Genomic DNA, 27089 nt, shown 5'->3' on the forward strand with positions numbered 1-27089 from the left:
GGCGACACGTCTCTCAACCCTTTCACCCGTGACTTCCCAGGAACCAAGGCATCAGGGACCACGCTCTTCCCTTTCAGAAATCACACTCTTTGCGCTCCCATTGCACGTTTTTTTTTTAAAAAAAAATTAATAAAAAAAATAAACATAAAAATAATAACAAACGTGTGGGCTTCAGTTTTCATTGTGGGTCGGGTTTCACTTTAGTTTGGGTTTCAAAGTGGGTTAAATTCACCGTGGTTTGTGTTTCGAAATTGTGGGCTTTGGGCTTCAAAATTTTTTTTGGATTTCAGAATTGTGTGATTAGGGTTTACTGTTTCATTTTTTTTTTTTTTTGTTTGTTTGTTTGTGTTGTAATTTTTATTTTATAATTATTTTGTTTTTGTTTTCTTTTGTGATTTTGTGATTTTTTTTTTTTTAATTTGCTTTAATACCTTTCATTTGTTGTTATGACATTGTTTGTGGCTAATTTTTAAACATCGAGGACAATGTTCATTTCTAGGTTTGGGGGTATTGGAGTTTAGCATGTAAATTTGGTTTTTCCTTAATTATTTATTTATTTATTTATTTGCTTGTTTTTATTTTTATTTTATTTTGTTAAGTCTTGCTTTTATTTTGATTTTGATTTTGATTTTGATTTTGATTTTGATTTTGATTTTATTCACTTTCCGAACACATTTGATGAGATTGTGATAAATGTTTGCATGACTTAAATGAAAATTGAATTTTATTTATTATTTATTTTGTTTTCCTTGTAAATTTTTATTGTAAAAAAAAATTAATTAATTAATTAATTTGGCATCGTTCTAGCATGACATGTTCGAAACCTTCTTTGCACTTGCCATTTGTTTCATAATTTTCCAACTAAAGGATTTGCATGACCCAAAGAATTGTATCAAGCATAAATTAGACTTATATAACCATAAATGTGAGCTTTTGAGCCTTGTGCTTCATTTCATGAGTGTTATACACATACTCTTATTTTCTTAAAAGTTGTTGTTTGATCTCATTATTCATTGATTTGGTTGAATACTTAAAAGTCATTCATTCTTTTGCAATTCGATTTCATGACATTTAAGAAATGATATTAAGGCCCTCTTTGGATCGTTTGTACCTTTCAAGCTAACCTTATGCATGCTTCAGCATGATTTTCCATTGTTAACCATTTTGAGCCTACATGTAAACCTTTTTCTTTCATTTACCAATTATATTTCCTCTCCTTAGCCTGAAAAACAAATATTTACCTTTCTAAGGAACTCATGAGCTTTAATTGGGATGTGTTTTTCATACTTACTAAGTTTGGGAATTTCGAAGAAAAAAAAAATCACACAATTGGTGAAAGAAAAGAGAAAAATTGTGATTAAGTGGTGGTTGAATGAAATTTCATTTTTGGGTTTCATTTTTGGGCCTTCAAAATAATTTGGTGTTTGGAAAGGAGTTTGAATCAATGTAAATGAAGGTATAAGGAGTTTTGATCATGTAAAAGAAAAAAATCTAATCGTGATGATTCGAAGTCTTGTAAACAATTATTTTATGCTCTTACATTTTGAGTTCCTTGGACTTTGTATTATCCATACCTTTCATTTCTCACTCACCTTACACCCTTGGCCCCATTACAACCTATAATAAAGACCTAAATTGATCTTAAATGTCATGTGGTTGAATTGCATTCATTTTTCTACTTTTAAGTGTTTGGCATCCTTCTTGAGATCATATTAATGCAAGTTCTTCATCTTTCTATTTCGAGTTAAGTCTTTATGGTTTAACTCTAATCTCATGTTTATAACTGAGTGTTGCATTATAGCCCTCTTCCGAGTGATTCATTTGTGAGAGGACAACTTTGGTGAGATTTGAAGTTGAACTTGTGCTTTGTATGATTTTTGAAATTGTGTGAAAACTAAGATTGGGGAATTTGTTGCATTTGGCTATCACACTACCACACTTTGAGCATATTATGTTTTGAACTTTGCCGCTTTGTGAATAATGTTTAAAATTGAGCTTTTATTGTTAAAACTTTTGAGTCATGTGCATGAGTCATTTCTCTTCAGAAAATGTTCGGAAAGATTGTTTTGAGTTCTTTTTATTTTTGTAATTTTTTTTGTTTTGTTTTGTTTTGTTTTTATTAATGTAATTATTTTTTTTGTTTTTGTTTTTTTATTTTGCTTAAGGACTAACAATCTTTTAAGTTTTCTAATTAACTTGTTTTACAGAGTCAGTAAAACGTTTGTGGGTATCGTATCTGTTAAACCCTCAGGAGACATAACTCCTCCTACTAGGGATGCCTAGAGGTTTAAAGGCTTGTTGCATATGCTCAATGCAATCGAGTTACCTACGAAAGTGGTCTAGTTAACTTCTTGTTTGTTTTTATCTTTGTTTTCCTTTTGTTTTGCTCGAGGACTAGCAAAATCTAGGTTTGGGGGTATTTGATCGGTGCATATTTACATATCATTTTGTACCCTTCTAGCTTATGATTTGGTTATGTTTTTGAGTTAAACTTGTGCTTTTAATCCTTTTTGTGTTTATCTTTCAGTTCATTGAGCTTTAGGTAATAATGAGGGCTTTGGATAGTAAATGATGCAATCCATGCATGTTAGGGCCTAATTTGAATGAATGGATGAAGAGCTTAAAGACAAACTCAATTTTGGCTACAGTCCCCTGCCAGCTCAGTTTCGTAGGTCATATTGCAAGCTTTGTTTCAGCAACCTACACAGCTCGGATGAGGCCACATTCTTCATGAAAGTTGTTCCAATGGGTGTGTAATATAACATATCCAAACTTTAGCCCCATTGGATAAATATGGAGTCTGTTACCTAGCAAACACAGAGCCATGCTCAGGATGGATTTTATCAGCGCGCAAAATGAGTTAGCAATTTGTTTTGGCCTTAACTTCCTCCTCCGACCTTGGATTGGCCCAAATGATATATGGCTGGAAAGAAGACATTCTGAACTTCAAGTTTGAGTGCTTAAAGTCTTAATTTGCTTAAGGGAAGCCCAATTCGTAAGCCCTTGAAGTTGCTGGTCATGCTGACCTCAGGATGAGCTATTATTTCTGGTTGGAAGCTTGGTCATGGTGACATGAAGATGAGCTAGGGCTGCTGGTGGGATTTATTAGTGAAGTGCATCAACCATTTCAGATTTTATAATGGAAGTGTTGTATGCATTAGTGAAGTGCATCAACCATTTCAGATTTTATAAAACAAGTGTTGTATGCATTAGCCATACTTAATTCAGATTTTCAGCTTCCTTAGGCCTATATATAGTGAGGTTTCCCAAGCTTGTAAACACACCCCAAGGGGGGGAGCTCTCAAACACTTCTCTAGAGCTCCCTTCCCTTCTCTCCCTCAAATTCTCTTAGTTTTGCTTTCTAGCTCTCAATTCTAGCTTTCTTTAATGTTTTCTTAGTTGTAATTTATTTTTCTTGTAATGTACATTCTTTCTTAAGTATTCAAGTTTAATTAGTTTCCAAGTTTCAATTATGGTTTTTGTTCTTATTCATTATGCTTATAAGTTAATATGCTAGTTTGAATGATTGATCACCATTTAGGCTTGCATGTTAGCTATCTTGGTTTGAATTAAGAGTATACACCATGCTTTAATTCGAATTGAACTATGAATAGGAAGAGTATGTATGGACATTCGACAACAGGGATTAGATACATGCTTGGTTGTTTAAATTGTTCTTCTATGCTTAATGGGTTCCTAATGCTTAATTTTAGGTTAGACAACAAATGATCAAATTAGGGAATTAGGAACACAAGGTTATGACCACACACCATGGCTTAATCATACTTTAGCTAGAATCAATTCATTAATCTAAATTGAACTTGGGAACTTATTTGCTTGAGTTACTTATTTCTTTCTTCCTTGTTTTATGTTCTTTGTTTTTGTTTCTATTTTGTGTAGGGAAACTAAATTGGATCATTCAATCACCAATCCTCGTGGGATCGACCTCGCACTTACATATGCTATACTACCAAACGGCTCGTGCACTTGCGAGTATCACAAGTTGAGGATGCAACTGAATCCATTTTGGTGCAGCTGTATCTACGCAACAAAAGTCTATTGTTATTTATTGCTAATAAACTCGAATTAGCCTATTCACCCCCCTCTAGGCATTTTTAGTCATCCTACAGGTATTTTCAATTGGCATCAGAGTAGGCTGTTGGACATACTCATGCCGCGCGTTCTGTTGCACATCCCCCATACTTCGATGGCCACAATTACGGTGCTTAGAAGGCTAAGATGAAGTCGTTTCTTTGGTCCTTTGATGAACGTGTATGGTATATAGTAGTTCATGAATTTTCTGAACCCATAAAGAAGATCGGAAAAGGAGATGAAGAAACCACAATTCTCAAAACTAGAGAGGAGTGGACCACTGCAGAAGCCACACACAGTACTAATAATCAAAAGGGGTTAAATGCTATATTTACTGCTGTTTCTTTCGATCAATTTGAATACATTTCTAGTTGTGATACTTCTAAGGAAGCTTGGGATATTTTGCAGGTCACTCATGAAGGAACAGATACTGTCATGGGAGCCAAGCTTCAAATGCACACTTTACATTTTGAGACAATCATGATGGATGAGAATGAATCCTTTTCTGAATTTTATGCTACACTTTGTGTTATTGTGAATGCATGTTCAAATTTAGGTGAAAAAATTCCAGAAGATAGGGTGGTGAAAAAGATTTTAAGGTCCTTGCCTCAACGTTTTTCACCAAAGATCATAGCCATTGAAGAGATTCGTGACCTGAACACTCTGAAAGTTCGTGAACTCATAGGGTCGCTTCAAACCTACGAGATGAAGCATTTAGCTACTAAAAAGAATAAAAGAGTTGCTCTTAAAGTAGTTGATAAAGAAGATGGTGAACACCAATCTGAAGAATTCAATGGGGAGGAATTTGCTTATCTGTCACGACAATTCAAGAAGTTTTTCAAATATCAAAATTCCAGAAGTCACGACTCAAGAAATCACTCAGGTATAAATTCAAAAATTAAGCATGGTGATTATACTGATGGTAATTTTAAATCTTGCAGGTTTACTGAGAAGAAAACCACTAAAGAGAGAGTCAAGTGCTATGAATGTGAAGGATACGGGCATATTTCCTCAGAATGTGCCAACACACAAAAGAAGCAAAATGGAAAAGCCAAAGCACTAAATGTAACCTGGAGTGACAGTGATTCAGAATCAGAAAGTGAAGAAAATACCATTGCATTAATCACCATTGTCAGTTTGGATAAGGCACAGGAAAACAATGGGAATGATGAACCAAACATTGATTATGTGCTGGAAAAGTATGACGATCTTTTGGCTACTTCTCATAAACTCAACAAACGCAACAGAGAGCTTGCCAAAAGAGTTGCTGTGCTGGAACTTGAAAACAGCAGGACTGCCAGGACATTGCAATCCTCTGTTGCTGAACCAGAAACAATGGGTGAAGGTATGTACGAAAAATTGGAAATATTATAGAAAAAATGCATTGATCAAAATAAACTAATTGATTCTTTCACCTCTGACAATCAAGCCCTTGAAATTGACCTTAAAAGTTCAAAGGAAAGGATTATTGCTTTGACAATTGGTGCAGAAAAAATTGACAGAATGATTAGCATTGGTCGAAGAGATGGAGACAAACATGGCTTAGGTTTTGATTCAATCAACAAGTCTTCCGCTGTATCCGTCACGAAGTTTGTCAAACCATCACTTTCTACTAGTATTCCAACTTCTCAAACAACTCGGAGATTCATATCCACGTGTCACTATTGTGGAGCTCTTGGACACATCCGACCAAAATGCAAAATGCTCCAACAAATCTCAGTAAGTGAAAAATCCACCAAGGAGGGACATGTAAGAATTCAACACAAGATTGCATATCTTGTAAAAGAGGTAAGTAGGTTGTCAAAACTCTCCCATTCCTTATCTTTACCAAATTCAACTCTAGTGTGGAGGAGAAAGGACAAACAAAATTGCTTGCTGGCGCTTTCAAGTGATACACATCAAACTAATGCTCCTGAATCTTACATGTGAAATGTTTTGTTGCTCTTACTGCGCTTTCTGACTCTAAATCTAAATCTTGGTATTTTGACAGTGGGTGTTCGAGACACATGACCGGTGACAAATCATGCTTTTCAGAAATCTCTACAGAATGTGTGAGTGGAATGGTCACTTTTGGAGATGGAAGAAAATCCAAGATTTTGGGAAAAGGAAAATTTATGGCAATTGGTACACGTAGTCTAAACAATGTCTTACTAGTTGAAGATCTTCAAGCAAATCTCATCAGTGTAAGTCAACTTTGTGATGAAATAGGTGAGGTAAGTTTTACTAAAACCCAATGCATTGTCAATAATAAAGATGGATCAAATGTGATGATTGGAAAAAGATCACCTGACAATTGCTATTGTTTTTTCACTAATGAAGTTTCTCAAGTGTGTTTTAGGACAAGTGAGGATCATCTTGATTTATGGCATCAACGTTTGGGACATTTGAACTATCAAGACTTAATCAAATTGTCCAAATGTGAATTTGTAAGAGGATTGCCTAATCTTTCAGGTAGACGTGAGGGTGTTTGTGAAGGGTGCCAACTGAGGAAGCAAACCAAAAACCCTCACAAAGCTACAAACTCAATCTCTACTTCTAAAACTTTGGAACTGATGCATATGGATTTAGTTGGTCGAATTCAAGTTGCTAGCTTGGGAGGAAAGAAATACATTCTTGTCTTAGTGGATGATTTCTCACGTTTTACTTGGGTCATATTTTTGCATGATAAGACAGAAGCCTTTAATTCCTTTCATGTCTTGTACAAACTGATCATGAATGAAAAACATGAGACTAATTCTTGCATCATAAGACTTAGGACAGATCATGGAATGGAATTTGAAAATCAAGCTTTCTCTGATTTTTGTTCTGAAAAAGGAATAAAACATGAATTTTCTGCTCCAATCACTCCCCAACAAAATGGGGTAGCTGAAAGGAAAAATAGAGTCCTTGACATGGCTTGTGTCTTGTCGAAAAGTGCCAAATTGGCATATCATTTTAGGGCTGAAGCCATCAGTACTGCATGCTATACATCTAACCGTGTGTTTTTCAGGCCGCATACAAAGAGTACTCCGTATGAAATTTGGAAAGGGAAGAAACCAAATGTCAAGCACTTAAGGACTTTTGGTAGCAAATGCTACATCTACAAAGACAGGGAGTATCTTGGAAAATTTGATGTAAGAAGTGATGTTGGAATTTTTCTTGGTTACTCTATGAATATTCGAGCATATAGGAGTTTAATAATCGTACTAAAACAATAATGGAATCAGCTAATGTGGTTGTAAATGACGCCTCTATATTGCAGGTTGAAACAAGCCATGAAGATACAAATCTGGAAACACACGAACCTGTTGATATTAGTGAAACTGATTTCGAAGATTGTAACTGGCCCTTCAATCCTGTGATACGCAGACCTGGTGCTAAACAAGTTCAGAAAGATCACTCACCCTCTGATATTATTGGGAATGTTAATGACAAATTGAGAACTCGACAGCAAGTTTGTGATGAGGTAACCAATTTATGTTATGTATCCTTGGTTGAACCTAAACGTGTGACAGATGCTCTTGCAGATTGTTGAGGCCCAAAAAAGTCACGAGAAGCCCAAAGACATTTAAGGCCCGATATAACATATAATTTTGGTCATGCGTTAATCCAAGCTATATTTTGGGAATTAATTCATTAAATAAATAATAGTGTTCATGCCATGCAAAGCCAATAATACATTTTTCATATGTCAATCACCTATCAAGCTTACATGAACCCAAGTCATGTGGTTACGGGGCTTGCATGAGGGATTGTGGTGTGGAAGGTTACGGAGGTCCACAAGGCCCACAGAAGCTCTTGGATAATGGAGACTTTGGGCTAGCTACTTGGGAGCACCAAAGTCCAAGCCCATTACTTAGAGTTCTCCAATGTGGGTAAGCAAATGAGATATTTTCCAAGCATTTCCTTTTATCCATAGGAAATAGTCATTCTCCAAATACATAGCTTTACCCATTGGAAACAAGCCTTTTCCAGCACTCCCTATTACCCGTTGGAAACAAGCCTTTTCTAGCACTCCCTATTACCCGCTGGAAACAAGCCATTTCCAGCGCTTCCTTTTACCCATTGGAAATAGGCTGGTTCCAGCACCTCTCTTTGCCTATTGGAAATAAAGGAAAACCCCCACCCTCTATAAATTGAGAGGCATTTGCTGGGCATAATCAGTTTTCTCTTGGTGGTTGCATGCTTCTCAACAACCATGAGAACTCATCTTCTTTTATCTTTTTAGCTGCTGCAAGCATTCCAGCAGCCATCCCAGTTATCAACCTCCATATTTTGACTGCTGCAAGCATTCCAGCAGCTGTCAACCAACATCTCTTGGTTGCTTAAGCCCCCAGCAACCATCGAACCACTTTCCTTTCTCCCTTTGGCTGCTGCAAGCATTCCAGCAGTCATCCCAGCTATTCCTCAACCATTACAACCAAGATTTTCCTTCCTCCTCATACCTTTCCAAGCTATAAATACCATAGCCTTCAAGCCTCAAGCTTTTCCTCCCATCCTCCTCTTGAAACTTTTAAATCCCCATAGCCATAGCCACAAATAACAAATCATCAACACCCCAAACTCAAGCATATCCAACACCAAGCCGAGCACATGCATTCTCATTTGCTAAACTTGTGAATCTTTAGCTCCCACACTCCAAGCTCTCATGCCAAGCTAATATAATCTCATATCTACATCAGCAAGTCATCTTCACTTTTTCGTCAAGCTGCCGGAAACGTCAACATCAAACACGCAGCCGCTGGAAGAAGAACAGAGTACCCCCTGGGACATGCTTTTCCCTCGGGATGCTTTGGGCCTAGTCCTCGCTAACTCAGAAAAGGGGCAACAAACCACTCTATGGCGGTTCGAGAATCAACAAGCCCGGACGAGCCTTTCGACGGAAAAAGACCCCAGTGTCGCCTTGAAGAACTTTCCTAGACACTGTAATATCGGAGTTTACTTACTGGGGTTACCAAAAGTTGACTTATTTTGCAGCATGACATAGGAGATAAGGCTTGGTTGAATTTTAACCCAAAATAAGTTAGCTTGCATGATTGATGTGCTTGAGTGACTAGTGATGCTTGATTTGGCATGGTTGTGGTTTGCAAGAGTTGCTTAGTTTTGTATGCTTGATATTGGCTTGCATGCTTGGTTTTGATGTGTATATTTGGTATTGGCATGTATGCTTGATGTTGGCATGTATGCTTGATATTTGGCTTGGATGCTTGGCATTTGCATGTATGCTTGATATTTGGCTTGGATGCTTTGGCATTTGCATGTACGCTTGTATGCTTGGCATTGGCGTGTGCGCTTGGCATTGGCGTGTATGCTTGATTTTGGCTTGATGCTTGGCCTTGGCGTGTATGCATGATTTTGGCTTGTATGCTTGGATGCTTGGCATTGGCGTGTATTGAGTTTACAGCACCAGCCCTAGAACACTTGAATTGAATTTGGTAGACAAAACCTTAGTGAAGGTTATAGCGTGCACATGATGGCTAGATATTGGAAGAATGCTTGAAATATGGCATGTGCTGATAGATATTTTGTTTGACATGGGATAGGTGCTGGAAGAACGTGACTTGACTTGGCATGATTAGCTTGGATTTGCTACGAGGATGTGGATATTCTAATGGTTGAGTTGAATCAAGGTACAACTTGATATGGCATAAGGGTTCGCTCTTCCGGCAGCATGAATATAGAGCTTGTGTTATTTTCCAGGAGCATCTCGTACAGTGCATCATTATCTTCCATGTTTTGCTTGGCTTGAATCTTGGTTATTGGGGTTTTGTAATTGCCGGTGGTAGTGATTGCAATGAATTCCTTCCTCAGCCCCCAAGTGCACCATAATCATCATAAAAGATTTGATTAGCATGAGCTGCAAAAACTCTTGCAGCGTGGCCTTCTGAGTATTTGTTTGAGACATTGCATGGCGTGATGAACTTAGGATATCCCTTTGTTGGTGAAAATTTGACATGATAGCATGGCTTCTTCCCTGGGCTTCCAGCAGCTAGAACTGCCACGTTCTAACATTGTCATTTTTATGATGACTATATTGCTTGAAAAGCTTGATATTGTGATATCTGGTTTGGCTTGCTTGAAATGTTTGTACCAAGTGAAATGCTTGAGTTGCATGGCTTGTGTGGATTGATTCACAAATGCTTGCATTGATGCATGGTGGGTTGAAGTAGAGATGCGGGCTTGAGAGAGCATGAGGGAGCTGGGCGCATTATCTCCTTGACTGGCTTGGCCTTCACGTGGGCAAAATTGTGTTGCCCCTTACTTTTGAATTTTTTTTATTTGCAAGTGGCTGCCCTCCTTTCCTTTCATTTGACATGGCATGCTTTATTTTCTGATTTTCTCTCTCTTCTTTCTTCTTCTTCTTTATCTCAACACCCGTGCCCCCCATAGCCATTAGTCTTGTAGTGGCTCCTGAAAAATCACAAGCTTTAAAGTCAGTATTCATGCAACTGCACTACAAGAAAATTTGAAGATAAGAGCATTCTCTTTGATTTTGCTTTGTTAAGTTGTTCTGAAAAAATAAAAAAAGATGCAAAAGCATTTCTAATATTTTCTCTTATGTTGTAGACATACCTTCTCAGACAAAACATCTTGCGAAAGGCCTATCGGGGCTTAGGCAAATCCATCACAGCAAACTACACATGCAAACTCCAAATGACTTGAGGACTTCATGCCAAGCAAAGGAGAGAGACAAGAATCCAGAAGCTGCTGTAAATTTCAGTTTTCCTCCTCATCTGGAGAAAAACAAGCTGTATGCATCTCTTCCAGCAACTTGCTTCGCCTATTCCTTCTCATCTTCAGTTTGCTTCTTCTAAAGATCTTCTTTGAAGCAAGCTGCAGGAGAGAAAAAAAATACAAGCAGGCCTCTACTTTGTTTCTCGACCCTGAGTAAGCCAAAGAAAACATAACCCAACTCTGCAACGAATTGCTGACCCCAACAAGCTGACTTGGGGGCTTCATGCCAAGCAAATTCAAAGAAAGACACCATGCCATCCAAACAAGCAAACCCATCCACCTTTTTTGCCATACAATATAAATCATCTCTTTAATTACAACAAGCCATCTACCTCTGAGTTTCCACCAGTAATCAGCATCTAGCCTTTGTCAAAATCAATTTTGCAATTCACTCCCAAACATTATGCCTTTTCGAGACCTCAACCTCTTGGGGGCTTGCCCAATTTCAAAACATCTTGCCAGTTTCAAATCCTCCAGAAGCCTTCATATCGCAAGACAAGGTGCAAGCAAAACTCACCTTCATGCTGTCAAATTCCTAGCAAGTTAGTAAGAAGATGACACTTCTCATGCTTTGGAGCCTCTCAATCAAATCTGAAAACGATACATTAGCCAAGAATCAGCCGCCGGAAAGGGATGCTTATTTTATGAAGATGAATGCTTTATCAACCAAGCATTTGACAAATTCACATGGCATAAAACCAATCCACAGGACAAGAAATTTCATTTCATTCAAGCATTTCAAGCAATTCAAGCATTTCAAGCAAATTGAAGAACTCATGCTCTTGCGACAAAACCATACAACATCATGCTCTCACAAAAATATTGCTCAAGATCATCCTCTACCAATGCCCATATCAGCACTCAATTCCAAGAGAAAGGACATGCTAAATTCTCAAACAAAAGCAACATGCCAAGCAAAACTTATACACAAGCTTTCCAACCATTATAGCTAGAACATCCCACCTTTGAAAAATCACTAGAAATCAAGCTTACAACCAACAAGTCCCAAACTTTCCAGATTAGAACTAGGCATATCAAGCTTCATTTTTCCAAAATTTCGTTGCATTTCAAGCTAGGGAAGCATGTCAAACAGATTCCTAAAACAGCCTTGCAGATAATGACTGGATATTAGCTATGCAAGATGAGTTAAACCAATTCAAAACAAATGATGTGTGGTATCTTGTTCCACGTCCCAAAGACTCAAATGTAATTGGTACCAAGTGGATCTTTCGAAATAAGACAGATGAGAAAGGGAAAATCATGCGCAACAAAGCTAGACTTGTTGCCCAAGGTTATACTCAAGTTGAAGGTTTGGATTTTGATGAGACTTTTGCTCCAGTTGCAGGTTTAGAATCTGTTCGATTGTTGCTGTCCATTGCATGCCATCTTCGGTTCAAGCTACATCAAATGGTTGTCAAGAGTGCGTTTCTAGATGGTGTCTTACAAAAGGAAGTCTATGTGGAACAACCTAAAGGTTTTCAAGATCCTATCCATCCCAATCATGTATATCGTCTGAAAAAGGCCCTCTATGGACTCAAACAAGCCCCGAGAGCATGGTATGATCGACTGTCTACTCATCTTCTTTAAAAAGGGTACACGCGTGGTAGCATTGATAAAACCCTCTTTGTCAAGAGAACCAAACAGGATTTAATGGTTGCTCAAGTATATGTGGATGATATTGTCTTTGGATCTACGTCTGACATCTTTGTCAAAGAATTCCTTGAGGTAATGCAAACCGAATTTGAGATGAGCATGTTTGGTGAACTAAATTTTTTTCTTGGTTTGCAGGTCCAACAATTCAATGGTGGAATGTTCATCTCTCAAACAAAGTATGCCAAAAATCTGGTGTCCACATTTGGTCTAGAATCTGCCAAGCCCATTCGCAATCCTATGAGCACAAGCACTAAACTTTCCAAGGACTCACATGGCAAAAGTGTAGACCAAAAATTATACAGAAGCATGATTGGCAGTTTGCTATATTTGATTGCTAGCAGACTAGACATCTCCTTCAGTGTTGGACTTTGTGCTCGCTTCCAATCTGATCCCAAAGAATCACATCTACTTGCTGTGAAAAGAATTCTCCGCTATGTAAGTGGCACTACAAACTTTGGTGTATACTACTCATTTGACTCAAATGTTGAACTTGCAGGTTATTCTGATGCGGATTGGGCAGGCAATATTGATGATAGGAAGAGCACAACCGGCGGATGCTTTTACATAGGCAACAACCTTGTCTCCTGGTTTAGCAAGAAGTACAATTGCGTCTCTCTCTCTCCACTGCTGAGGCCGAGTACATAGCTGCTGGAAGCTGCTGTACACAGTTGTTATGGATGAAACAAATGCTCAATGACTATGGCATACGGCAAGGTAAACTGGTATCGTTTTGTGATAATATGAGTGCTATTAATATCTCTGAAAATCCAGTTCAACATTCTCGCACAAAACACATTGATATTCGTCACCGTTTTATTTGTGAATTAGTGGAAGAGAATGTGCTCTCGCTTGAATTTATCTCTACTGAAAAACAATTAGCTGATATCTTTACCAAGCCTCTAGACAATCTACGGTTTGAAACCCTTAGACAGTCTTTAGGTATCTGTGCTCTAGATTAATTCAAAGCCCACTGCATGCCAAAGTGTCTTCTATGCTGCATAATATTTAAATTACTTTTTGTTTTTATAAATCTGTCTAGCTTGTGCAAGGATTGTTAGGTCGTATTAATCCTATAGCTGTTTGAACGTATATGATGATCTTAGATTGGGCTCTAGCATTGCATTATCTTGAGAAAACACACTCTCAGCTTCACACAAAAGTTTCCTTTGTCTTGGTGCGTGATAACATTCATTAAATGATCTATCCATCTAGGTACAATTGCACACGCACGCTCTTTTCTTTGAAGTCCCTTGAATATCTCCTCTCATGCTCTTGTCTTTCCTTGGGATTTTCATAACACTGTTGGGCGTAAGCTCTTGATCTGTTTTCAAATTTAAAATTAATATATACCCAAAAAAAAAAAAAGGTGGTGACTTCTCATTACTCAGTAACCGGGCCTCTTGTCTAACCAACGTCAAGGTTCGAGTCAACAGGCTATGATGGTTGCTATCCTTGCTTATCTTTGGAGCCTTCATGATTCGGATTAGTATTTCCCCAGGGGTGCCTCATCACCCAATTGCTTATGGTCATTTGACTTGAGCACATTGATTGACCATCCGCTACATGGATCATGTCGAAAGCTAAATAAAGTGAGCCACAAAATCCGTAAAGAAAAATAAAAATCACATAAATTGATCATCATATACTTACTATGCACTCAATGTATGTGTTATCTTCGATGGGATTAGACTTGGGTGGACATATTCTTTGTGCTTAATTGAATAGAGTTCACTTCACACCTTTGCTTCTTGATGGTAGACTCATTTGGTGCTTTTTATCTTTCCCCATGACTGTGGTATGCCTCCTTTTCCTCTGTGATTTTGTGCGTCTCGTGTGGTGTTTTGCTTTTGTCCCTGCCATGCTTTGCTTCACATGCGTTTCAGACAGCGATGGGTTTGCTGCTACTTTCTCTTCTTGCTCACATGCTTGGCTTGTTTATGAATGGAAATTAATTATATCTTGAAAAGAGCTTTAGGTCTGCATCTACAGTGTGTTTTCTGTCTTGTTTGTTTTGAGTTTTATGGCTTGCCTGTGTTGTTTTGGTTTTGTACTTTTTGTCTTGATTGACTCTATGTTTTGATGCTTCAAAACTTCTCATTCTTTATGTTTCAGACTCCTATTTTCTTTTCGTTCTGTTTTTAAATTTTTTTTATAAAAAAAAAAAATCAATTCAAAAACCAAAAGCCACACGGTGCGTTTCATGCTGCGTGTTTAAGCTGTGCAGATTAGGTCTTCTTCCTCAATCCTATTCGCGCACCAGCCCCCATTGCCGTCACCCAAAGGTCTCTACTCTATGTGTCTTGCTCCGCCGCATCACCATGGTCACCACACGGAGCCGTCGTCCTTCCTCCTCCGTTGCCACTGATCACAGTCCATCACTTTCCGTGCGCCGCCGATCTGCAGCTTCTCCTTCTTTGGTAGTCATGCTTGCTGAACCCCCATCTCGATCTTCCTCCTCCTCGGGCTCGCAGCATCTAAGGTTCATCTGTTCTCTTTTGCAGTGCTCTCTGTGTTCCTTTGGATTTCCTAAACAAAAAGGGGGAGAGTATTTTGTGTTACATATGAGATTTAGGGGGAGTAACTATTGAGAGTAGAAACTTGAAATTTAGGGGGAGATATCCTTTTTTTTGTCTATGGGATCAGAACTTGTAGTACTCTGCTTAATCTCCCGACATATGAAATATTGCTATTTAACTGTATCAAGTTCTGGTTATTATTATTTCAATTCTATTATGCCTCACTGGTAGTCTGTTTGTTGGTGTGCAGACGTTACAAGAACTAAATATCTGTTTGACAAAGTAAACTAGGTTTGTGTAGGTTTTCTTGTAAACGTGGTTGATATGTAATCTAGTGTTTTGTCCAGGAAATGCCAAAGGGGGAGATTGTTAGTACGAAAATTTGTATTGGCATTTCCTAGACTTTAGCATAGGTTGAAAATTAGTTTGAGAGGAATTGTCACTGGACGTTTTGGCACAACTCGCTCAACCACATATTTCCGAGGCATGACTTGACCATATGAGGAACTTGACAAACAGGTAAATCATGACATAATCAGGCATTCAAAATAGGGTTTATAATTACAACTATTTTTTATGCCATTGTGATTTAAGTTACGTTGCTTATCTCCTAGTTACCTTGATTTAGGAGAAAATTATTTCTTAATAATAGTGGTTGTTTGGTGTTGTCATGATGAGTCCTTGTTGAATCAAGTTTCATATTCATAATGGGGTAGTTGGCTTGTCCTGCTGGATGTCTCATGAAGAGACCCTTGTGCATCAGGTTTAGGTGTCTAGTTTGAATAAGTTTTAGAGTTGTAGTTGCATAGCACTTGTGAACACATGGGTTTCTCTCTAGGGAGAGAAACCTGTTTTGAATATAAGCACGGTTGTTTCTCTTTATCCAATGGCTTTTGACGTTTTAATCTTTAGAGCATATTGGATCTGTTTGTGCAAAAGCTGCTGTGTTTATTTTCTTCAGTAAATCATCAAGTGCTCTTTTGTTGCTTGGTGATTTATTGAATCCTTTCATAATTCATAATTGCATACATATGCATGTCGGTGACTCATATGGTTGAGGGCACCAAAATCATTGTGGCGTTTATCCTCCCGTGAGCTTGAAGCAATCGCGACCAATATTGCGTTCAACGTAAGGAGTGTTGAAGATCATCCCGTGACAGAAGTTGAATTACACAGAAGTCGGTAAACTTTATCTAGATTGAGTCTAGAATAAGTGTCTAAGTACCTCTTGTAATTTCAATTTCATAGTGTATTTGTTCTTGACTAAGGAGTCCCGTGGATTTTCCCTAGAGGTGGGGTTTTACCACGTAAAATAAATATCTGCATGTTCTTTTACTTTCAGCTCTGCACATATCAGGATTGATAACCTATATCAATCCTGCTTCGAAAGTCTATTGTTATTTATTGCTAATAAACTCAAATTAGCCTATTCATCCCCTTCTAGGCATTTTTAGTCATCCTACAGGTATTTTCACAATGCAATGGTTCATGCTAAGTATTTTAAATATGAGATAGTTTCGTATGATATCTAATTTCTTGGGATTAACCTGATTCTTGTTTTTGTTTTGTTTTTTGTTTTGGAGTTTTTGATTGAAACGGTCCCCCAATTATTGCTCGAGTTTCATTTTGGTCTAACGAGCTAAATTTTTCATTTCAATAGTCCATTAACTCTCCATTTAGTATCAAAACGGTCATATTGTTAAAGTCTGTTAATATTATCGCTAAATTGAGGGGTAAAACTGTCCATATAAATTAAAATATAAATTAATTAATTAAAATTAAAGGAAACTATTTTTAAAATTAGAAAATTAAATTAAAAATTAAAAATTTGAATCTCACCAGAAACACCTACTGTCGTTGGAGGACCAGGAACAAGGAAGAGATGTGATTCACCACCACCACCACCACCACCACCACTCTGTCTGTCTGTCTGTCTGTCTCTCTTTCTCTTTCCCCCCACGAGCCTCCTCTCCCACCAAAAACTTCTCAAGACATCCACTACCTCCTCTCCCAGCTAGATAGATCCCATCACAAAAGCAGAATTAGCAATGAAGAGGAAGGAAATTGGAGAACAAGAAAGGAAGATGGAGTCGACCATGAAATCAGTTGGCTGGAAGTAGATGAAAGGTAATACCTGATCACAAGCCCAATTGAAGTTCCAACCCCAAAATCGAACTCAGAATACCCATCTCTAATCTGCCCTTAAAATTTCTGTTTCTAGTAGCTGTCCACCAAAGGGTTTTAGAATTTTTCTTCTTTAGTTCCTAAGATAGTATTTGATTCATTGAGCTGATGCTGCTACATGGGCAGGGACACCTGAGATATTTCGTCAGAATGCCCCACCTATGAATTTCTTTCCATTTCTGGAAAATTCAAGGAATGTGCCAACAACTCTTAGGGACTTTAAATCCATGGATTTGTTCCCTCAACAAGCTGGTTTTGGCTCCTCTGTTCCCATAGAAGAGGTTCCGTAGATCCAATTTCTGTAAATTTAAAGGCATTGTTGCAGCAAATGATTTTGTTCAGTTTATTGCACATGGGCAAGTAAGAAGTTATATATAGCTAGGTCTGTTATAACTTATATGTGAAGTATTTTCTTGGGCTCATTATGGCTTGTTCATCATGTGTCAGTGTGAAGAAATCTTCCCCAGGAGAGCCTCAAAAGGCACAAATGACCGTATTCTATGGCGGACAAGTAAATAGTGTTCAACAGAATAATTGACAGAGAGAGGAATCGGGTGAGTTGCAGGGATGGACAGACTTTTAAGGTAGGACCATTTTGATACTAAATAGAGGGTTGAAGGACTTTTGAAATGAAAAATTTAGTTTGTGGACCAAAATGAAACTCGAGCAATGGTTGGGGGACCATTTCAATCAAAAACCCTTTTTTTTTTTATAGCCTGATTCTTGTTTCTAACGTAATACATGCACCTGAAGTTAAGTGGTTTGATTAGAAGCAGTTATCTATGTTCTAATCCTCTCTTCTCCCATATGGCTTGTAAAAAAGATCATAATACATGCCAATGTTATTATTTATTATTTAGGATTTTATTATTGTTATGATAATTTTATTTTATGTATTGATTTTTACTTTACTCGAAATGACAAATTTAACCTTATCACTAACGGAAAATTGGATGAAATTCGAGAAACGTAAAGGGCAAGGGTTAAATTGGTTGTTTTAATGAGTTTGAGTGCTGAAGTGGCTGATTTTTAAGTTTGAGGGGTTGAGTTCGATTAGCATGATAATTCATGGGATAAAACTTTACTCCCAATTTTATTAGGTTATATTTGGGTTTTCCTGTTTATAATTTAGTTAAATATTATGGATGCTGGATATTTATTTTGCAGTATGCGAACGGGAATGGGAATGTAAGTAGCAGAAAAGAATGCTCAGTTGGCAGGGCCCCTTGTGAATGTGAAGCATGAGGATGGTGATGACTGATGAACAATTGCAAGTAGGCGTTACTTTTCCTTTCTATTATAATTATTTGCTTCTATAATTTTATAAATGCTCTCTGCTTAGATGTGTTTGTGGGTGAGAAATACCCATTGTTCTTCATGTTCAGCCACTCAAAAGGAGTGAGGCTTGGGATCTATTTTGCATGAAAGCTTTCTCTAGCTGTTCAAATAGATTTTACCCACCACCAGAGCTTTGAACTCAAAGCCAGGGATCTTGCTGGAAAACTCTAGGCATTGTAGCTTTGGGTGCTCTCATGTCAACCAAAAATTGGCTAAGCTTCAATGATTTACCCTACCATCTTAAGCTTGGTTGCATTTTTCCGGAAGATTATTTGATTCGGTGTAAAAGCGCTTATTCGACTTTGGATAGCAGAGGGGTTTGTGGAACAAGTTAGAGGGGCTAAGGGAGTGTCTTTGGAGCTGTTACATGAGCAAGGACTTCCCTCTTCTTTTACATATTGTTCCCCTTGATTCAGGAACGGAGAGTTTTTGCTGACGAAAATCAAAACTTTGGCACCTGTTGGATTGAATTAGGCTTGTGGGTTTTGAATTGGACAGTGTTGAGTATCTAACGCAAAATAAATTGGCAACGAGTGGTCGTCCAAGGTTGTCCAAGGCTTAAAATTCACTATGTGAGATTTTATATTCTTGACAACGATTGGTAGATATTGTTCTGGCTCCGGTGCCAGTTCTCTTGGGTTTTGAACCCAAGTTGATAGAAACTAGAGCCTTAAACACCTTATAACAAGGGGAAGGACCCATGGATGCATGCTATAAAGTAATATAATTGATTCTTCATTCATATATTTCAAAAATTGTTTGATCAAGTAATCAAAGATGAACATATTTCTACTTTCTCTATATCAGGTAATGGCTAAAACTTTCATATATATGACATCTCACGGAGGTACAACACCTTCAAATTCTTCCGTTGTTGCTGCTGCTGCTATGCTGCACACCGTTTTCAAAAGTTGTGTTAAAATATACCAAAGTTTATTTATGAAAAGATGGCTTAAATGGAGAAGCATTTCAATGTTATCTGGTAAGTAGGAAGAGAAGATAGGAAATTAGAAATTGTGTGCCTCGACTAAGCAAAGCTTGATTACCTCCTCAACCCGGTGTCCTTCTTTCTTCACCTTGTGGACATGATACTCTTTCTGATAATTATTTATATGAAAGAATCAGTACTTAATTGCAACAATCAATGAGCCCAAATTAGAGAATTGTGTTCATTTACATATCTTGTATTTAGAAAAAGAGTGAAAATCTTGAGCCTAACATACCACCTAGTTTTTAACAAAACATGTAGTCATATGGAAGATGTACAGAGTGAACACTCACCCACTACTTGATGTTTGGCTCATCTGTTAGACTGAGTGAAGATAACGGTTTTGAAAGAATCTCCACAGGATCAGCCGCACGGGAACTGCTCGAATCTACCAGGGATCTCATTGGAACAACTTTGTCTCTATACCAATTGAGAAACAATGGATGGATGATTCAAGCCATGTCTATAGAAACCTTTTAATCAGCACAAATGTACTGTTCTATTCTGTACAACTTTAACTTTTGCTAAATTTCTATATGTACACAATGAATAAATTCACAAGAAAAATTAAAAGTGAGTGCATACGTACCCCTCAACACATCTGAGCAGGCAGAGGTTCATCTTATCAGCTGTATAACTACGAAAAATGATCTGAAGCCGCTCCGCAAATTCGGTAGTATCAGAAACTGGAAGAACATCCCAAATCTTCAGAACCTGGACGTAATCTGAGTTCTCCTCGAGAACATCTACAGACCAAATGAGATTCAGCTGCCCTTTCACTTTATACTTCTCTAACAGCTGACCACAAGTACCCCGATGAACTATAACTCCTTTATCCTTGCAAGATTGGCGCCAACCGTCAGAGAGCTTTGTTAATAAGGAAACCACTTCTTGACGGATGTCAGTGTCTTTAATCTTCTCCATGGAATTCTGAAATTTTTTGGTGAAATAAACCTATACAGGAAGAAGATTGATTAATGCTAATACTAATATATGAAGAATAAATGCTGCAAAACACAGAATCTAAATGCAGAACGAATTCGCCTTTAAAAAGGCATGTTCCCCTATTCAGCTCTCCCTGGATAATTTATACATGTTACAAAGGAGATTTGTGAAGTCTATAAAGCCTTGATAATTTAGGAGCCATGTAGAACTCGAATGAAAGGGAAATGTAGCAGCATACCTTCCATTTGGCGTTTTTGAACAGCAGAGAATCAGCATTAAGTAGAATATGTAGTTGGCCAAGCTCCATGAGGGCTGCTGCAATGGCCTGAGCCAAGTCCTTGTCCTCATGAGCATTATAAAAACATTTGCGTTTCTTTGCATCAAGAATTAGCTTCTTCCAAATAGAGTTACTGCTAATCAAAGTCGCTTCGTTCCCCAAAATCCAAAGACAGTACCTAACAGACATAAAACAATTGATGAAGTTCGTCAAAAACCATCAAAAATTCAGACACTAGATAGAAGCTGCTGCAAGTAAAACCCCTAATATGACAAAAGTACCTTGCACGCGTTAGCATCACGTTTGCTCTTTGAAGGTTGGAGACGAAACCTACAGATCCTTTCTCATTACATCTGACAGTGGAGATAATTATCACATCATCTTCACCACCTTGAAAGCCGTCAACAGATCGCACACTTACGGAGAAGTCAGTGCCAGAAACTTCACTGTATTCTCCGACTCTCTCTTGAATTGCATTAACTTGAGCTTTGTAAGGTGATATTACCCCAACACTAACCTTCTTCTTTGTTCGAGTAAATTCTGTGGTCCATTAAAAAGAAATAGTTACAAAAAAGCTAAGAACATATACACTAGCTTACAGCAAAACGTACCTCTGTAAAGGCTTGCCACAATCTCACAGACCACAGCAACCTCAACCATATTTTTTGGACTATGCCAGCGATCCAATTCTTCTTTTCCATTGACTATATCTATAAAGGAGTAGGATCCGTACATTTTTCCTGAAAGAAAAGACCTCTCATAGCTTCTTTGCTTGACATTTGGACCATCTAATATCCGGTTCTTGTAAAATTCCCCTTTTGGGAATATGCTGATTGATGGATGCATTCTGTACTGGACATTGAGAAGGTGCTTCTTATGTCCCAACTGTACAAGCCTTCCGAACAAACTTCTTCCAAAACCAGCCTTCTCAGAAATCTGAAAGTTGCATTGTTCAAAATTCACATAAACATAAAAGCTTATCAAAATTTGAAAACTAAACAGCACAAGGGACAAAATGAAACCTTGCTTTTAACCATAGCAGGGAGTTGCTTCTCATCTCCTATGAGAATAGCATGGCGAAGACCAGGCAGTTGCAAAGGAATTGCTGATTCACATTCTTTAAGCTGAGCAGCTTCATCAATCACTAGCAATTCTAGAGGTCTCATTCTCTCTGTGTGCAATTTAGCAGAGCTTGATGCGGTGCAAAATATTAAACAAGCATTTGCCAAGCACAATGTCCTTATTTTCTTCAAATCATTCAAATCAGGAACAGAAAATTCACGAAGTGACATCAGTGTACGAACACAATCTTTTAGAACTAACTGGGACCTTTCATTAGCAAAACCAACATCCTGCAGTAAAGCTTTAAGAGAACTGAGCAAATCCGAAGCTCTAATCATGGCCTTCACAACCTCCAGTGAAATGCAAGAAGTTGGTAAGTGGGTGTACAAATTTTCCATGCAAATCTTCAGATCTTTACCAATTGAACAAAGTTTTTCCTTCACAAACTCCTCTAAGGTCAGAAAATCATCCTCATCATCCTTTGTTGAGTTGCTATCATTGACCACTCTCTTCATCGTTGTCAAAAGATTATTGCTATCTTTGCCATCCTCATCGCATCTTCTTTCCCTTATTTCTTTCGAATACAACAAGTACTTTTCCTGTGGATCCTCAAGCAAACCTATCATTGATTCCAACCAATGTTTCCATCCAGTCCAAGGGTTAAAACACTCGGCCAGAATTTCAATACGATAATCAAGAAATACCTCAACAAGGTCATCATAATTATCGATCTTCATCCGCTCCCCATTCCCAAATAGAATTATATCTCCAAGTCCATACTTTCCACAACCAAGAGACTGATTAACCAATCCCGGCAGTCGCGCTGCCACTTCTAACACGGCGATATTCGTTGGAGCACATGTTAGTGTTCGGCACTTCAACTTGAAGAGGGAAAAGAGTGACATAGCAACTGTCTTGGTTTTTCCAGTCCCAGGAGGACCCCATATTAGTTTGATGGTATTTTGGTGAGTACATTTACTCAAACTGATACTGTTCAAAACTGCAGCTTCTTGGGAATCATTTAGATCAGAGCCCATTGAGGGCCATCTATTTGAAAGGGCAGCAGAGCATTTTTCTTTGGAAAAGCAAATTGAACAAGAATTCCCACCCTGTAAGAAAGAAACATAAACCTGTTGTTTGGGGCTTTGGGAATCAATTAGCAACTAAGCATGGCCAACAATGCAATCAGAGTAGATCATCCTTGTTTTGAAAACATGAAGAAGGCCTAATGAATGTGCATGCATGATGTTAAAGTAAAGATAGAGTCAAGAAGAAAAAAATTACATGTGATGAATTGGGTTGCACTTGCAGCACATTCTTTGTTAAATTTGTGTTGGCCCCTTCTGAGTTCAAAGCTCTCCATACGCGAACATTTGTCGTCATGTTGATTAGATAGACAGCAAGAAGTTTTTTTCCTCCTTCTTTATTGATAGGCTTTGATGAGAGTATTGAGAGGTTATTATCTCTGCCTCGAAGAACATACGCAATGAGATATGAATCTCTGGGCTTGTTCACATCATTGGTGCATTTTGGTCTGACATCAGTCAAGGCAATAAGATCTCCAGCCTGCGGCTCATATGATCCTGCAGCTTCTCCCCTGCCCTTAATTATAATATCATAAAACAAGTCCTTGGGAGGTTTATGAACCTTAGAAGTTTTAACAGACAGAATTTCACAGATAGGTGCCTGTGACAGAGTCATCATGCTTGAGAGTAAATCAACATGTGTTTCCTCAACAAGTGAAGGAATGAACGATTTCATGTAACTCGTCACAGTCGAAAATGTCTCAGGAATTTTCGTCACCTGTAAGTTGACACAACCAAAGTGAAATCGACATGCATAACTCATCCCATTGTAGCTAGTTTTCTAATTAAGCATTGCTCAGAAAACATGATGACATGACAGAAATTAAGCATTGCTCAGAAAACAAACCTGTTTTTTGTAAAGATTTTTTTTGAGAACATCCTTCATAGACCAAGAGAAGACCAAATCGATTAAGCTTCTACCGGCAACGCCCTCCTTTTTCACATTACTCTCTTGATGATCCATAGCTGCTTACTGATCTTTTGCTATCTGCAATGACTACTTTGTAAGTTGTGGAATTTCAAGTCAAGCGCAAGTCAATTACTTAGTCTAAGATCATTTTCTTTTAAAGTATATATATAGTAAATTACTTAGCACGGAAGCAGAGCATGGCTTGCCATTTGGTCAAAACAAGTCTGCAGGGTACAGTGAAAGAGACCTTCCCAGCAGCTGCATATTTCCTTTTTCTTTGCATCAACAACTTGATAGCCAAGTACTTCTGCAATAAGTCAAGGACTAAACTAAGAGGAAAGTGACAACTTGTAATGATTTATGTTTTTAAAAAAAATGGAAGGAAAATAAGGATTAAAGATTATGCAAATTTATTTTTATAGGAAGAAAACAAACGGGTACAAGAATTTTGGAATATTGAATATAATATACAGAAGACCAAGAAGGCGACAGCTTCAAGTGCTTTTTCTTTTTCTGACCGAAAAAAAAAGAGTGCTTTTTTCTTTTATTAAAGTCACACTTCTGTTACGTGGGAAGTGAGAAATGAAAATTCACTCCAGAAAAGTAAAAAGAAAAAAATGAAGACGAAAAATATAAAAAGCAGTTTAGTTAAGCCTAAAGGCCATCAGAGATGTTTCAATGCATTACAAATTTGTATCTAATGGGAACAGAATTCAATAAATTGTGATTAATGGGCGATCTAACAGCTACAATCGTGTTAGTTCATCCCCTACCAATTCCTCCTATTTGTTTCGGTAACTATACAGAAGAAGGTTCGAATTAGTTCTGAAACAAAATGCTGGAAAAAGAATTATGGTCTGTGTAATACAATATTTTTGATTCATATTCTATGTATGACCTTTTAGACTAACTCAATTTTGCGGCCATAAATTCCAACATAATTTCAAATAAATTTCAATGTTTTCTTTCTGTATGAACCTTGTCTGCAATATATTCTTCTGGGTGGCTGAATTTCCATGGAACTGGCAAAATTTAGATCGAAAAGGACCATCAACTAAACAAAATTTCTACCACGAAATAAATCCGCTAGTCTCAGATAACTAGTACACGAAGTAATCGGTACCAAAATAGCAAACTTAACTAAGGAAAAATGGTGATGTTGAGCACTCTTAGAAGATTCTGCGGTCTAAAATCAGAACAAAAAAAAAATAACATTAATCTTAAGCCTTGTCAGCCTTGGAAGCAGTGGCAGCAGCTTGCCCTCTAAGTCTTCCTGTTCTCCTTGCAGCAATGAGACCGACCTTCTGGCCAGGAGGAGCATCACGCCTGACTGTGCTTGCATGTCCAATGTGCTGGTGGTTACCTCCTCCGTGAGGATGCTCAACTGGGTTCATAGCCACACCACGAACCTTAGGCCAGCAGTTCCTCTTCACTCTGAATTTGTGGTATGCATTACCAGCCTTGAGCATTGGCTTTTCAGTCCTACCGCCGCCAGCAACCTGCCCAATCATTGCCCTGCAACCACTTGGCACAATCTTCTTCGCACCAGAAGGAAGCTTAATCCTGTTGAGAACATGTAAACAGACACAATGACTTAGTCCCTAACCAACGCAGCAAGCATGTCACACCAACACGATCCATTATTTGTAAAAACACAACTGGCATAAAACCTTACTATAATCAATGCATAACATTTCAAGTAAAAGACCTTGACCAAGAAAACAGAGAAGCTAATGACAAGCTAAACTGAGAAGTACATTCAGTAATAGATGTCAAAAACCGAAAGATCAAATCGGATTAGTACAAACCAGAGCCTGCACAGGTAGAAAGTGAAGACAAGAATATAAAGCAATTATAATCTCAAGAAAAATCACATAACACACACTTGAAATAAAATGAAACGTTGGTTGAGACCCAATCCTACTAAAATTCAAATATAATCCAACCCAAGTCAAAAGTCTTACTACTAATTATATTGGTTCATAGCCACACCACTAATTCAACAAAATCCAAGAAACAAAACACTAGCTACTTTTACCCAAGTGGGAATTTTCAATAAAAATGTCATATTTCATGCTTCATTATTGAAAGCAAACTACATTTCATCAAATAAGATATAATTACTAATTAATGTTCTTAGGATATAATTATCAAACGGAAACAGAAGGATGAGAGAGAGAGAGAGAGAGAGAGACCTGGAGGTATCGTTATCAGGGTTGTGGCTGATAACAACAGCGTAATCGCCAGAAGCCCTGGCAAGGACTCCACGGTCACCAACATGGTGCTCGACGTTGCAGACGACAGCTCCCTCCGGGATCGATCTGAGAGGCAACACATTGCCGACGACCAGATTGGCCTTCTTCCCACAGTAGATGAACTGGCCAGTGTAGATTCCCTCAGCGGCGACGAAGAGCTCGTTCTGCTTCTTGTATCGGAAAGGATGGCGGAAGCTGACTCGGGCGAGCGGGGCTCCGCGACCCGGGTCGTGGATGATCTCGGTGACGACGCCCTTGAGGTAGCCGTTGCGCTCGCCGAAGTCGAGGCTGCGGAATCGGGCGGGACCCTTGCGGTGGTGGGTGTGGGACTTGAAGACCGACCCTGCACCCTTACGCTGAGCTCTGATGACTCTTCCCATGGCGGCTTCCCGCTGAAATGTCTCTCTTCTCTGCTAGCGGTAGCGGCCCCCAAATGTTGCTTCGCAAGTAAACCCTAGAACTCACAAATTTATAGCATTTGGATACGGCCCAAAATGTGTTAGAGTTGGGCCTAATTTTTATAATTCGAAACGGATTTAATTTTTTTTTTTTTGGTCAATGAGAGGATTTAAATTTAGTCCTAGTGTTATCTGCCGTTTTGCCCCTTATATTGTACTATACCTTAATTATCAATTTACTCTTCATACATTTTTTTAGGTACATTTAAGGACTTAAACTGTAGTTAGTGGGGTATAGCTCAGTTGGTTGAACTCTTTCACCTTCATCCATGTGGACAGATATTCGAAACCCCCAAGCACCCAATGAATATTCGTGTAAATCCCCCTCTCGTAATCGCTTGTAATAAAAAATAAAATAAAAAACTTAAACTATATAAAATAGGCCATGATTCCAATTTTTGCTTGATATTGATTGATGCATGCTGCACATCTTTGAGATATGGGTTTGTTTTGTCAATGGATTCAGGTATTGGGTTTTTAGATTGCAGGAGCTTTGGTAGTAGAATTGTTTGAAATAGGTTTCTTTATGTTGGGCAACTTTAAAAATTGGGATCAGCTGCATGCTGGATTTACATTTTTAATGAACCAAAATTTAGGGATTGGATATGCACT

The 27089-nt window shown here is 38.1% G+C and overlaps 3 protein-coding genes and 1 long non-coding RNA gene across 6 annotated transcripts; 2 read left to right on the forward strand and 2 right to left on the reverse strand.

Annotated features, from left to right (window-relative positions):
- Positions 1-4239: 4239 nt before the first annotated feature.
- On the forward strand, positions 4240-7606 carry LOC148297559 (uncharacterized). The gene is made up of 5 exons (XM_088247527.1): positions 4240-5437; positions 5582-5880; positions 6301-6305; positions 6431-7205; positions 7334-7606. Exons 1-5 carry the CDS (start codon positions 4240-4242, stop codon positions 7604-7606), a joined length of 2550 nt encoding a protein of 849 aa, XP_088103653.1.
- Positions 7607-16819: 9213 nt separating this feature from the next.
- LOC110773555 (uncharacterized) lies at positions 16820-19445 on the forward strand. 3 transcript variants are annotated; one of them, XR_015826078.1, is made up of 5 exons: positions 16820-17102; positions 17286-17519; positions 17607-17743; positions 18327-18433; positions 19305-19445. It is a non-coding gene; the product is annotated as an uncharacterized LOC110773555 (long non-coding RNA). The 3 variants fall into 3 exon arrangements; XR_015826077.1 differs by lacking the exon at positions 19305-19445 and adding an exon at positions 18545-19235; XR_002529324.2 differs by lacking the exon at positions 19305-19445 and having other exon boundaries at positions 18327-19235.
- LOC110773551 (putative helicase MAGATAMA 3) lies at positions 19210-24073 on the reverse strand. The gene is made up of 11 exons (XM_021978076.2): positions 23944-24073; positions 23702-23842; positions 23054-23572; positions 21730-22878; positions 21319-21643; positions 20989-21247; positions 20669-20885; positions 20075-20439; positions 19779-19905; positions 19544-19594; positions 19210-19388 (listed from the first exon to the last, which is right to left on the reverse strand). The coding sequence occupies exons 2-9, from the start codon at positions 23816-23818 to the stop codon at positions 19782-19784; spliced, it is 3075 nt and encodes a 1024-aa protein (XP_021833768.2). The 5' UTR covers positions 23819-23842; positions 23944-24073; the 3' UTR covers positions 19210-19388; positions 19544-19594; positions 19779-19781.
- Positions 24074-24816: 743 nt separating this feature from the next.
- On the reverse strand, positions 24817-26472 carry EMB2296 (Ribosomal protein L2 family). Its single transcript, XM_088245069.1, has 2 exons — positions 25960-26472; positions 24817-25327 (listed from the first exon to the last, which is right to left on the reverse strand). Exons 1-2 carry the CDS (start codon positions 26397-26399, stop codon positions 24985-24987), a joined length of 783 nt encoding a protein of 260 aa, XP_088101195.1. The 5' UTR covers positions 26400-26472; the 3' UTR covers positions 24817-24984.
- Between the last annotated feature and the right edge of the window lie 617 nt (positions 26473-27089).

Source organism: Prunus avium, chromosome 1 (assembly GCF_965620075.1).
Source record: "Prunus avium chromosome 1, drPruAviu1.hap1.1, whole genome shotgun sequence".
Taxonomy (NCBI): Eukaryota; Viridiplantae; Streptophyta; class Magnoliopsida; order Rosales; family Rosaceae; genus Prunus; species Prunus avium.

Excerpts from the sequence above, each read along its gene's own strand:
- LOC148297559 (XM_088247527.1), top strand. The coding sequence starts at position 4,240 with ATGAAGTCGTTTCTTTGGTCCTTTGATGAACGTGTATGGTATATAGTA. Across the intron at positions 5,438-5,581 it reads ACCAGAAACAATGGGTGAAG|AAAAAATTGACAGAATGATT; the intron begins GTATGTACGAAA and ends CAATTGGTGCAG. Across the intron at positions 7,206-7,333 it reads AGTATCTTGGAAAATTTGAT|GTTGAAACAAGCCATGAAGA; the intron begins GTAAGAAGTGAT and ends TCTATATTGCAG.
- LOC110773551 (XM_021978076.2), bottom strand. The coding sequence starts at position 23,818 with ATGGATCATCAAGAGAGTAATGTGAAAAAGGAGGGCGTTGCCGGTAGA. Across the intron at positions 23,573-23,701 it reads AAAATCTTTACAAAAAACAG|GTGACGAAAATTCCTGAGAC; the intron begins GTTTGTTTTCTG and ends GTCAACTTACAG. Across the intron at positions 21,644-21,729 it reads CTGCTATGGTTAAAAGCAAG|ATTTCTGAGAAGGCTGGTTT; the intron begins GTTTCATTTTGT and ends TGCAACTTTCAG.
- EMB2296 (XM_088245069.1), bottom strand. The coding sequence starts at position 26,399 with ATGGGAAGAGTCATCAGAGCTCAGCGTAAGGGTGCAGGGTCGGTCTTC. Across the intron at positions 25,328-25,959 it reads CCTGATAACGATACCTCCAG|GATTAAGCTTCCTTCTGGTG; the intron begins GTCTCTCTCTCT and ends TGTTCTCAACAG.